The sequence below is a fragment of the Talaromyces stipitatus genome, genomic scaffold (assembly GCF_000003125.1).
Source record: "Talaromyces stipitatus ATCC 10500 scf_1105507295527 genomic scaffold, whole genome shotgun sequence".
Lineage (NCBI taxonomy): Eukaryota > Fungi > Ascomycota > Eurotiomycetes > Eurotiales > Trichocomaceae > Talaromyces > Talaromyces stipitatus.
In genome coordinates this window covers 3,404,125-3,416,301 of record NW_002990114.1, presented here as the reverse complement: position 1 = coordinate 3,416,301, position 12,177 = coordinate 3,404,125, and the positions used below count along the sequence as shown (strand labels likewise).

General features: G+C 46.4%; 6 protein-coding genes across 6 annotated transcripts; 3 read left to right on the top strand and 3 right to left on the bottom strand.

Annotated features, from left to right (window-relative positions):
* Positions 1-43: 43 nt before the first annotated feature.
* TSTA_092910 (uncharacterized protein) lies at positions 44-1,789 on the top strand (the record flags this gene model as incomplete). The annotated part of the gene is made up of 2 exons (XM_002478963.1): positions 44-618; positions 679-1,789. 2 exons carry the CDS (start codon positions 44-46, stop codon positions 1,787-1,789), a joined length of 1,686 nt encoding a protein of 561 aa, XP_002479008.1.
* A 320-nt stretch (positions 1,790-2,109) lies between these two features.
* On the bottom strand, positions 2,110-3,162 carry TSTA_092900 (oxidoreductase, 2OG-Fe(II) oxygenase family, putative; the record flags this gene model as incomplete). Its single annotated transcript, XM_002478962.1, has 2 exons — positions 2,110-2,365; positions 2,420-3,162. 2 exons carry the CDS (start codon positions 3,160-3,162, stop codon positions 2,110-2,112), a joined length of 999 nt encoding a protein of 332 aa, XP_002479007.1.
* A 627-nt stretch (positions 3,163-3,789) lies between these two features.
* Positions 3,790-4,936, top strand: TSTA_092890 (cell division control protein 2 kinase, putative; the record flags this gene model as incomplete). The annotated part of the gene is made up of 4 exons (XM_002478961.1): positions 3,790-3,826; positions 3,902-4,413; positions 4,461-4,624; positions 4,684-4,936. 4 exons carry the CDS (start codon positions 3,790-3,792, stop codon positions 4,934-4,936), a joined length of 966 nt encoding a protein of 321 aa, XP_002479006.1.
* A 646-nt stretch (positions 4,937-5,582) lies between these two features.
* TSTA_092880 (short-chain dehydrogenase, putative) lies at positions 5,583-8,124 on the bottom strand (the record flags this gene model as incomplete). Its single annotated transcript, XM_002478960.1, has 7 exons — positions 5,583-5,767; positions 5,790-6,111; positions 6,138-6,599; positions 6,638-6,886; positions 7,036-7,377; positions 7,685-8,006; positions 8,054-8,124. 7 exons carry the CDS (start codon positions 8,122-8,124, stop codon positions 5,583-5,585), a joined length of 1,953 nt encoding a protein of 650 aa, XP_002479005.1.
* A 524-nt stretch (positions 8,125-8,648) lies between these two features.
* Positions 8,649-9,557, bottom strand: TSTA_092870 (uncharacterized protein; the record flags this gene model as incomplete). Its single annotated transcript, XM_002478959.1, has 2 exons — positions 8,649-9,336; positions 9,364-9,557. 2 exons carry the CDS (start codon positions 9,555-9,557, stop codon positions 8,649-8,651), a joined length of 882 nt encoding a protein of 293 aa, XP_002479004.1.
* Positions 9,558-10,684: 1,127 nt separating this feature from the next.
* On the top strand, positions 10,685-11,958 carry TSTA_092860 (aldo/keto reductase, putative; the record flags this gene model as incomplete). The annotated part of the gene is made up of 3 exons (XM_002478958.1): positions 10,685-10,899; positions 10,953-11,178; positions 11,242-11,958. The coding sequence occupies 3 exons, from the start codon at positions 10,685-10,687 to the stop codon at positions 11,956-11,958; spliced, it is 1,158 nt and encodes a 385-aa protein (XP_002479003.1).
* Positions 11,959-12,177: the final 219 nt, after the last annotated feature.

Below are 12,177 nucleotides of genomic sequence, written 5' to 3'. Positions count from 1 at the left end.
ACACTCCTTTGTTACCCTGTTTCCATCAGCAAAGGCGCGCGAGATGGTCGACACTGAAGATCATACAAAAAGCCCCGCCGAGTCAGCTGCAGGTGATGATGCCGGTCATTCAGGCGCAGCTAAAGGTGCCGCGGTGAAGGATAAGGAGTGTCAATATTGTCATCAAGCTTTCACATCATCCTCGCTCGGACGACATCTCGATCAATACCTTTTCAAAAAGAAACCCGATGGGATCCATGACGTCGAGGAAATTCGTCGAATTCGCAGTAGTATAACCCGGCGACAGGCGCGTACCTCAACCAAACACGATAGCCCGGATGTGGGCTCGCACAAAAGTCAGAACGAGTCTCCAAGTGCCACCACTCATGACCCTCCAGCACGTCCACGAGAAGGCCCACGATTTCTTTTCAATACACCTTCATGGCATGCTACAGGCGTAATTAACAACCTTCCTGAAAGTACTTCGCAAGACGTAGCCCATTCTTCGCGCGCTCCCGTGTCTCATTCGCCTGGTTCGTTGGACTATGCGAGTCGCAACTCGAAAACTAAAGATGCAGATACTGTCCGAGCTCTGGAATTGGCCTTGCAGGAAGTTCTAGACAATATCAAAGCTGCAACGTAAGTTGTCTGGTTGCTTGATAGCGTGAAATACGAGTAGTAGCTAATTGTAATTTCCAGAGCCACAACCCGACCTCGACTGTCACCTTTTGATTTCGATGTCCAGGCCGAGACATTTCCCGCACTCATTCTCAAGCTACTCCCTCCTCCTCCAACGCTCTTTTCATCTCAACCCTTTTCGACTGGCACGTCATTTCCGCTAGAGCCTCCTAATGCGGGTCAACTCGATCTAGTCCGTCATGCTCTCAAAGCGCATATTGAGAAATGGCACAATGAACAACTGGCGCTGTCAAACGCGAAACAGACCGGTAGTCGAACGAAGAACAATCATGCCAATGATCCCCAAATGATCAATGCAGCAGCTCAGCAACACGACGAGATCAGTTCGCGTCATGTCGACTTGGCGTATCAAAACTGGATGGTACTATCTCCCGAAAATAAAAAGCACACATGGCAGTTGGAACTTACACGAGCATTTGTGCGCGAGTCAGAGAAACGGAAAGATCTCGAAGCACAACTCAACAGAGTACAACAAGAAGCAGAAAAATTTCGAGAGCAGAATGAAAGGCTGGCTTCCTGCCAATGGCCGCGAGAGTTTGCGCTGTTTCCACCAGATACACTACCATTACCGCGAGAAGCAGCTCGTGAACTTCACGCTATGGATAAGAGCTATACTAGCCCCGACTCTTCTCGGTGGGATTATGACCAGCTAGTCGCGAAATGGAAGCGTGTGGTTATGCACGACAAAAGTATGGGACGAGTAGGAGCACCCGCTTATAGAGGCCTTGAGGATCCACCCCCAGAATCTACCATACGCCCAAAACTGAATCCCCCAAACTCTGAAAGTCACGCCGAATTTCCCTCATTTGGATATGTGGCAACAGCGACTAGTTCAGCCAATAATTCCGGTCAACAGACATCCCCTTACGACGCTGCTCCGCATCAAAGCACATACAGTACTCACCAACCACTAAAACGGCAACGACTAATGAATGGCACAAGCAAAGATGTCGGTACCGCTTCAGGGGATAATCATTACAAAACCAGTCCACAACTCGCGAATGGGAATGGCACGGGATGGAGTCCGGCTTCTGTGCAGTCACTTTTGGCCTCGAGCAATCCGCCTTCCAGTTCAGTTCCTGCAAATACTAATCGATATGGACCTCCTTAAAGGTCAAACCTGTGATGATATCAATGAGATTATTCAGCGTTTTGTTTCTGACTGTTGCTTTATTGTTCATTGAATCGCCATCCACCGTGCGGATGCAGTGCAATATCTTATTCGAGCGATGTTGAACTTGATGATCTGCTGCATTCACGGAACTCATTTGCATTGGAGGGAATTAATCGTGGAATTAATGTATATTCTTAAAACATAATCAAAGCCATGAGGCATAATCTATTCATCTATTTATTCAGCCATGATGGCGAGGGTTTCTGAGACATAACCATAGTTGAAGACGGTCAGATGCGCATTCTCATCTCATACAATTAATTCGACTCCATCATCTGTCGAACATTCAAATTCACCCTCTTCCGACCCATCCACCCCTGCCAATAAGGGTACCCTGGTCCAGGCCAATCGCACAACCACTTCGGACACGTATCGGGTATAATCTTGGGTACACCATGCCATGCAAACCTCGACTGACCAGACATGTATACCGCGTCCCCGGAGCGAAGTCGAATAACCTCGCACCCTTCTCCGTCATCATGGCTGATCATGAAAAGCGCATCGCAACCAATACTAACACTAATTAAGCCAATATCGCATTGTTCACTCACATCACGGTGCATAGACAATGTGTCATTGGCAGAGTAGAAGTTGACAATTGCTGCTTGAGCTTCTGTCTCTGGGAATGAGGCGCGTAGTAAATGCGCAATATCCTCGGGGAAGGGAGGCGGTTGTCCCTCAGGGTATACTTTTGTCGTCCAGTTGTATTGACCACCAAATGTGATCCAGCGGAGCTTTTTGTCGAGCATATTTTGTATTGTCATGGGTTTGTGGACGTGAGGATCTTTGGGTGCAAATGTAGTCGTAGGATCGGCACCAAAGAATGAGATTGGTGATTCATTCTGTTTATCCGCTGATTGACCGGTTGCATGAGGATATTCAATGTCATAATGTAGATGTAAATTTGTTTGATGTTCGGGGTTTGAAAGATCCCGGTGAAGCATCAAATCGAGTAACTTGCTTTGCACCGTTGGTGGATACAAAGCGGGAATCATATGAAGACCCGTTACTTTGCTGTGTGTCAAAATTGGGATATCCTCAATAAGACCTCCCCCATGGTGATCTTTTCCACCCGATGAGTTCTTGTGCACGCCCACAAACTCGTCGAATGACAGCCGAAGGTCTGCACTGTCTAAGGACCCGGATATGGCATATGGACTGGGCAGATTATCCACGTCCAATTTCTCCAAATCAATTATTTCTGGATCCTGATCAATTTCCGGCATCTTGATGCGCAGGTATTTCTTATAGACCTCGCGAACTTTTTCCGGAGGGCGATCATGGGCGTTGAGACCTTTGATTGTTGCCATTGTAGGAACGCCACCAGTTCATGATGATGTAGCAGCTGGGCAAGATGTGAGGGAGAGTAGTCTATGTCTATTCTTCTCAACCGGTCCTGAAACCTTTCAGATCATTATGACTGCGATCTCAGGGGAAATACACAGAATGCCGGATATGGACGGATTTTTATAGAGAAGCGCATTCTAGAAGCCCTTTAGCGCCTTTAGCGCGACACATTGCCACGTGACGTAGTCCGACGCTCACCGCCTTCGACGCGGAGACGCCTTCCTTTTTTTGTTTTTTTGTTTGTGTACACAACGCCAACTCCGGCTTGGGCTTAGCTTAGCTCGGACTCTCAAAGGCTTCAACTCTCAGCGATCACCCCACTCCGACATCCATATTAGGTGACGGACAGTTCCGTTGGCTCTATTGTATTGTCGTGGTTTCTATTTCGTTCTCACATGATGTACTGCTGAGACTGTCCCCTTTTTACACGCATACTAACCCACAGCAACCCATAACAACCAAGCGAATTGAGCAGTTCGTACCGTGTACCTACCGGAAGTCTTCCTTCGTTTCAACATCTATTTCTGGCTTGGTATTCTGTCAAGAATTCTTCGGTACTCTAGATCCAGCTGCTACATTCGACAACCAAAATGGAGAATTACGAAAAGATCGAAAAGATTGGAGAGGGTATGACCCTTCCTTGATACTATTGCCTGTTCTTTCAGGAAGGCTCTTGGAATAGTATGCTAATTGTTCAACTAGGTACCTACGGTGTCGTCTACAAGGCACGAGACCTCAACCATAATAACCGCATCGTTGCCCTGAAAAAAATCCGCCTCGAAGCCGAAGATGAGGGCGTCCCTAGTACCGCTATCCGAGAGATCTCGCTACTTAAGGAAATGAACGACCCCAACATTGTCCGCCTGTTTGACATCGTTCATGCAGACGGTCACAAACTCTACCTCGTCTTTGAGTTCCTCGATCTCGATCTCAAAAAGTACATGGAGGCCCTCCCCGTTAGCGAGGGTGGTCGTGGAAAGGCTCTACCGAATGGATCCGCCATCAATATGAACCAGCTAGGTCTAGGAGAAGCCATGGTCAAGAAATTCATGGCACAACTAGTGGAAGGTGTCCGTTACTGCCATAGCCATCGAATCTTGCACCGTGATCTGAAACCACAGAATCTGCTTATTGATCGAGAAGGCAACCTTAAATTAGCTGATTTCGGTCTTGCGCGTGCTTTTGGTGTTCCTCTCCGTACCTATACGCACGAGGTGAGTTTTCGTCGATTTATATCTCCCGATCTAGGCTAATGTCTTAGGTTGTGACATTATGGTACCGCTCCCCAGAAATTCTTCTCGGTGGACGTCAGTACTCCACTGGCGTCGATATGTGGTCTGTTGGAACCATTTTCGCCGAGATGTGCACTCGCAAACCACTTTTCCCAGGTGACTCCGAGATCGATGAGATTTTCAAAATCTTCCGGTAGATATTGACCATGCCTTTGCTCTGTCTCTTCTAGTCTGACTCCCGTGACATAATAGATTACTTGGAACTCCCGATGAGAACACATGGCCTGGTGTTTCCTCCTTCCCGGACTTCAAGTCTTCATTCCCCAAATGGAGGCGTAACTACGATACCCCTCTGGTGTCCGGACTGGAACCCGCAGGTCTAGAACTGCTTGAGATGCTCCTTGAATATGATCCAGCACGCCGTATCTCAGCCAAGCAAGCCTGCGCACATCCCTACTTCGCACAGGGCAGCGCATACTATTCTGGCCGTACTCGTGTTCGTTAGAACCGAGACGTCAGCTTCATGTCTCGTCTTATGATTATCTGATAATTGATTCTTGCCTCAGATGAACAGACACACATGTATATGACCATTGATTACGTGGTTTTCATACTCGGACGGCACCAAGAGCTACGTCCCACGTTACGTTCTACGCAACCCCTCCCAACACTTTCTTCTACCCTATATTCTTCCTTGTGTATCTGGCGTCTATTTCTCTTGTGGTTGATTCATGTGTGGTACCGTATAGGGGTATTTTATGTGGCATGAGCAACGGATAGGTGATGGAACACTGATGAAATTTTTTTATTTTATTGACTGATGGCATTATCCCCTGAATTCATACCCTTTGTTTGTTCTTGACATACTTGCAATAGACTTCGCCATTCCGATTGATTCACTTCTATCATCGCCTCCTTCTAATGCGCTCTACACTATTCTGGAGACGCTGGACATATAGCAGACTTTGCCATGGAATTGATAGTTGTAAGTACTTGGACTCTAGTCCGATCGACGACTCGTGATTACGAGCGTTTTCCATCAGACGTCAATACCTGAAGATTGCTCAAGCCTCTAGGTTACGAAAATCTCTCTTTTGACTCACTATTCAATCTGACATAGAGATCATCTGGCAACATTTCCCCCCAGATTTTCAAATCACCAATTCGTCTCCGTGCTGGTCATCATATATGACATCTACTTTCCCACCATTCTCCATTACAGCTTGGATGATACTCTTGATCGACGCGACCAACTTGTTCAGATCGGCTCGATGGTTCTTTTCCCAGCTCTGAATTTCAAGTGCGACAATCTCGAATTTTGGTACCTCAAACAACCCTTGTCTATGCTAAGCACGGACAAGTTTGGGAGTTTGAGATATCCATAGTTGCGGGAGAATCCTTTGTATGTCGATAGGCTTCCACATCACGTGTGTTTTGATTTCGATAGGACTCGATTGGCACTTCTTTCGCTTCTTTCGCTTCTTTCTTGATCATTAACTTGGATCCAGCGGCGGCGTGAGCAGCAGCAGGAGGAGGAGTTGGGGCAAGAAGCATGTCCTTCACGGAAGCCGCGAGGTTGTCGTTGTTCACCCCCGTACGCCTTGTTAGGGCATCGTCAATGTAGCCGTTTGTTTCGTACCGGATGACGAGTTGCAAGTTGCTCAATTTGTATGAGAGATTCTGTGATGCCCAGTACTACCAGTGACCTGATTACTAGTGTACGCCTTCTCAAACTCATGGCGAAACCCAATGAATTCATGGGCTCCAATGGATGGCGACGGCTCAGTCTCTGAACGACAGAAAACTGCAGCGCTCCTTATTATCTCAACATTGATAGTGAGCGATTCGCGCCCGTTTCTGCCAAGGTTGGGATTGATGTATGATAAAAGTTTGCGAATGTTCCTTCGATCGGTCACGAGATCAACCGAACGAATGTCAAAGGAGGGATGAGTAATGTGCAGAGATCGGAACAGCGACTTAAGTGGACTGTCAGGATGACGAGCAGTATTCTGAGCTGAATATATAAGACCAGAATCCTTTGGTACTTGTTGTGGAGCGCTGGAAGGAAACCATAGTTCAGGGCTACCTGGGACGGCGATCGTGGGCTGAGGTGCTTCGATCCAGTTGTAGGAAGACAGATGTTTGACAGGTGATTGATACTGTGGTTTCTGATCTGCATAGGTATACATGCAGAATTTCTACCAACCTGGCGGACTGCATTGTGGTATACTCCATCCTGAAGTTTGTCACTTGGTTGTTGTGTGATCTCAGCAGTGCAAGGGGAAAGTATATGAAGATGCAGACACACATAGTAAAGGAAGAATCCACACGACAGACAATGAGAGGCAATTACCCAGGTGATACCTAAGTGCTCTTTAGGCTGGATGTGATTGGCTCTTTTGAGCCTTTGTTGATATAACATATTACTCATAAATGACACCCCGTTCACTAAACCCTAAGTCAAACTGTCCATGCCCTCTATACTTAGGTATAATTGTCTGTATGTTTGTTCAGCTCTTCGGTTAATAGATTAATCTTCTTTCCATAAACCATAGGCCTGCATACACTGCTGGTCTGCTAGATGAATGCACTTCACAGCCCAACAAGTTTTAGAGACTCGTCATAGAGTCTTTTTGCCTTATCCTCATAATATGCCCATTCGGCGTGTCCAGGATCAATAGGTTTAAACTCCTTTTTTACTGGTTCACTGATCTGGTTCCGTTCCAGGTACTTCCCTCCCTGACCTTCTAAATCTCTGCTTACAGCAGCCCAAATAGACGTGGATGTACCCTGCTCGGTGCTCATCATGATATTAAAGGTGACCATGATACCCGATATAAAAACCGTGGTGTAGTCTGACAGACTAGGTCTTTGAAGCCCTGCCCGAATACCGCCTGGACGAGCGCTCCAGGCATGGAGATCATTGATGCCGAAGCGTCTCTCGATCTTGGAAGCCGTGTACAGTTAGCGAGTTTGCTCTGGCCATATGCCCGAATGCCATGGTACTTGCGCGTCTCCCAATTAAGATTGGTAAAATCCATTGGCGCATTCCGATGCGCCGTCGATGATACAATGACGACGCGCGATTGGAACCCTGGAGTCAAAGACTCTAGAAGTACTGGCAAGAGAAGCCTGAAGAGAAGAAAATGTGAGAGATGATTGGTACCCCAGTGGAGCTCAAGCCCATTACTGGTCTTCCCGGCGGGTACATTGCGAATTCCTGCGTTCTCGATCAATACGTTGAGGTTGCCACCGCTCTTGGCTTGAAATCTGCAACACAGGCACGGATGCTCTCGAACGACTCAAGGTCGAGTTGGAGGAGGTGAATGTGCCCTCCATAAAGAATGTCGCCTAATGCCAACCATGCTTTCTCGAGATTCCTCGCTGTCACGAACAGTGTGGCTCCCGTGGCTTTCATTGCTCTTACAGTCTCTACTCCAAGACCAGAGGAACAACCAGTGATGAACACCATCTTGTCGTTAAGATCGCCTTCCCTAGGCTCATCCTTGATAATCCGAAGTGCAGTTGGTCGGTTGTCCCCGGAACCCTTGGGCTTGGCGTGGGTGTTGGAATATCTAGAGAAGTAATAGTTGACTTATCTGTGACAATGACCTAGGTATACTTATTCTTGTTAAGAACTGCAAATGGAGATGTGGTAAGTGGAGGGGTGGCTTTTCCTGCATTATGAGGCATCATAGAAGGCTCATAGCATGCTTTATATCTCACAATCATGGCAAGTCTATCAGCCTTGGAATTACGGCCGTCAGATCCCAGAGCAGGTAGGTTAATAATCGAAGTGAACTGAAACCTCGAAATGTCGTCGTATATTTTAGCTCTGAACCAGATTAGGTTTGACTCGTACGTACTAACCATAACAGATCTGGAGAGTGGATACAAGATCAGATAAACTTTGATACTAGATTCGTATACTGAATCAGGTTAGCGTATTACATGAATCGTTCGCAACACTGTACTGTAATAGGTATTGAATACCGTCCTAAATGGCCTCGATTACGGTAATTGTTGAAAACACAAGTTGATTCATAGTCTATAGTTGTCGAGTATATGCCGTCCTTGACGTCCTGCTTATGCTTTGAGCTTTCAACGGACTACATGACGCCATACATTCGATATTAGTACTTGTGCGGTATGGAAATTTCCATTTCGTAGGCATTAGTTAAAGTGAATGGGTATGAGTAGAGCTTGATCTCAGTATTTCATATTCGTGTCGGCGAGGGGCACCCAACTTCCCAGGTTCCATTTGTCTTCTGATTGAAGTTGAAGTACTCAGCAATGCGTGTGATATTTTCGCTCCAAAAGCTTTCCTTCTGGTAGGTAAGTTGAGATAGGATAAGTTCGCACATCATCCGGCATCGACGATGGGCCCACCAAACTTCGTTGGATAACGTCAGCCAGACACTCGAATAGAAACTAAGCAGAACGAGAAGGGCATGGGATTCTCCCGCGTTTATTTGATTCACGAAATCTTTGGGAGCCTTTGTTGGCCAGGTCAATGAGTATGCCATGAACGAGGGCAAGAAACCGGTCAAATCTAGCCCAAGAGTAAATGAATCGACGGTATAAAAGATCGGCCCAAGCCGGTTCTCAAGTCTAATTTCTCGGCAACCCCCTCCTTGGGATACACTGTCTTGTACCTGATCTGACAATTTGTGGCGACCAAGAAAGTTTCCATCAAAGTCATACGAAAGATAGCTGGCAGCGCTTGCAGTCCGTGTGCGGATGTCTAATAGCATCTGCGCATATTGGGGGATGGCGTAATTATGGAAGATGCCATTATTTGTACCGTCCTGGGATTGTATTGTGTATGCGGCTGTAATAACCTCGCTCAAACCGGTGGCAAACCAGAGCAAACCATCAGAATCAATGCTCTGGTTTGAGTCGTCCCTTTCAGCATTAAAAAAAGGAACGTACCATGCGTAGTATAGCAAGAGGAACCCGCATGCAATGACTGCGTCGGTGTCTTGTAACGATGCAATTGTACCAACTCCACTTCTAAAACCAGGGAGAGTGCGGCTGAGATAGATATTCATAGCTCTTTTATTCTCGGCCTGCTGCGGCAGAAGGTAATTCAAGTGTGAGGCGCTGATAGTAAGCACAGCATGCATTAAGTAATCGTGCTGTATGACCAGTTAATACAACTTTCAAAACCAAGGGTATGGATCACCAACATGCAATGCAAGAGGAAGAATCTGGTCCCGCCAAAATAGCTTCCCAAAGATTAGCGTATCGGATGTAAAGTGCTCAAAGTGATACATAAGCCGTAGAGACAATAGCTCTTCATTTGGCGTTCCGACATGACAGATCTCGTGAGGTGGATGCCTGTGAGTCCCAGTTTGGTATACGAGACCCATAGACGTCTTGGAAGAACTTGAAACAGGTTTCGATGGAGCAGTTTGATTGCTTTGGCGCATGTTTGTCTCGCGTGCAGCGGGGCATGGCTCAAATACGCATTCTTCTCCTCGTATGAAGCACTTCTGACACGTAGGCCTACTCTCGTCACACTATAGAGAATCTAAGCCTGTAATTTGGAGGAGTTTATACCGAAAATGGGGATAGAGACGGATAACTGGGAAAGAGACGTACCTTGACCTTTCTCGACTTGCACTTCATGCATCCATTTCGAGACTTATGGTGATATTGACGCTGTCGAATAATCCTGCCAGCGTTATCAACGCCTGGGCTTTCCAGCAACGGAGTTTCCGGCGAAACAACGGAGAAAACCCCGAATCCTCTTCCAGCCATTTATTAAATTACTTTCAATGTCAATATTCCAGTAGGTTGCACGTTTGAAGTGAAGTGAAAATTTATTGCAAGGCCTTTCCCCCTCACGAGTTGGCTTAGTAATAAGCATTTCAGGGTGAAACTAACCGATTCATGATTGGTCATAGCCTCAAAGTGGGCTGCTCGTATAACGTTTTGGGAAGCTTCCCTTTTGAGAAATGAACATGACCTTAGGATTTTCTCGACCTAGAGCACTCCATACAACAGAAACCCACATGTACCTCTCTTTGCATCTGAGATGGGTTGCAATTCTCGCCAATAAACTCCGCTGGAAGTATTAGACTGCGTCATTATCACCTCGTAGACTACTTTCAGTAAGAATGGTTTCGTACAACGAAGGTAGTTAGACGTACAAATGGGTTAAGATACTTAAGCCAGTCAAGTTCCCTTCATATGCTGAAGTTATTACTATCTTCAGCTCTCACATAAAATTCCCACCCCTTCTATCGAAATGGCTAACATCATGATCGTCGCCCCTGAGCCTAAGAGCCTGCTCGGCTACCACCGTCAGCTTGCTCCCAATGCTGCTGTCAAAGTTAGCCCTCTCTGTCTAGGGTCTATGGGGTTTGGGAACAGCATGAAAGACTTAATGGGAGAATGTGACAAGGATGCTTCATTCAAGCTCCTGGACTTTTTCTACGAGAACGGTGGTAACTTCATTGATACGTACGGAAAACTTCCTTAAATCTGCTTTTTATGACTAGTTGACAGTCAAATAGCGCAAACGTATATCAATATGGCGAGTCCGAAGCCATCATTGGCGAGTGGATGAAGATACGAGAGAATCGAGACGAGATAGTTCTAGCAACTAAATACAGCTCTGCCTGGCAACTGGCGAACCCCAAGATCAAAATTCAGTCGAACTTTGGCGGTAACAACAAGAAGAGCATGCTTACAGCTTTTGATTCGAGCCTGGCGAGGCTACAAACAAATTACGTGGATATCGTCAGTTCCTAGAACTCTAACCGTATGCATGGATAATATTTAGCTAATACAATTGATTTCTAGTTTTATGTCCATATTTGGGACTTTACTACCAGCATCCCAGAGCTAATGCATACCCTACACGAACTCGTATCGTCTGGAAAGGCTCTCTACCTTGGTATCTCAAATACTCCGGCTTGGATCGTTTCAAAAGCGAACGAATATGCGCGGCAGCAGGGGTTGAGCCCCTTCTCAGTTTACCAAGGTCAATGGTCTGCCGCAGAACGTGATGTTGAGCGCGACATTATACCAATGTGCAACGACGAAGGCATGGCTTTCATCCCTTACGGAGTTCTAGGATCCGGATACTTTCGAACCTCGGCCCAGCGAGCTGCCGAGAAACAGAATCCGGGAACTAAACGAGAAGGTCGTAATATTGCTATGATTGATAAACCTCAAAAAACCATCATGGCAGATACTCTGGAAGATATAGCTAAAGCTAGAGGCACCAATATCACGAGCATTGCATTGGCCTGGGCCAGACTCAAACAGCCTTGGGTCTTTCCAGTCATCGGAGGCAGGAAACTCGAACACTTGAAAGCAAGTGTCAATGCTTTGGGTATAGTACTGACTTCAGAGGAGATGGCAAAGATAGAGAATGCCCTATCTTTTGATTTCGGTTACCCGCAGACGATTCTTGGTGGGCCAGGGGGTGCAACAAAGCCTGCCGATGTCTGGTCGACCAAGCGATTCGGACACTTTGACTGGGTTTCTGCACCACAGGTAAGTAATTTTCTCTAATATATGCTTATTACCATATGCTAATTCTTTATCAAGGCACCGAAGCCACATCGGAAGTAATATCGCTTTCACCCATACAAGCTCTGGTCAGTATTGGATGGCATGTCATATGATCTAGTATCTTTCATATTGTGTTGATGACAACCGGCCCCCATACAGTATAATAGCTTATCATTACTTATTTATGCATCTGTTTATTCCTTTGTCTAATTTAGCTAG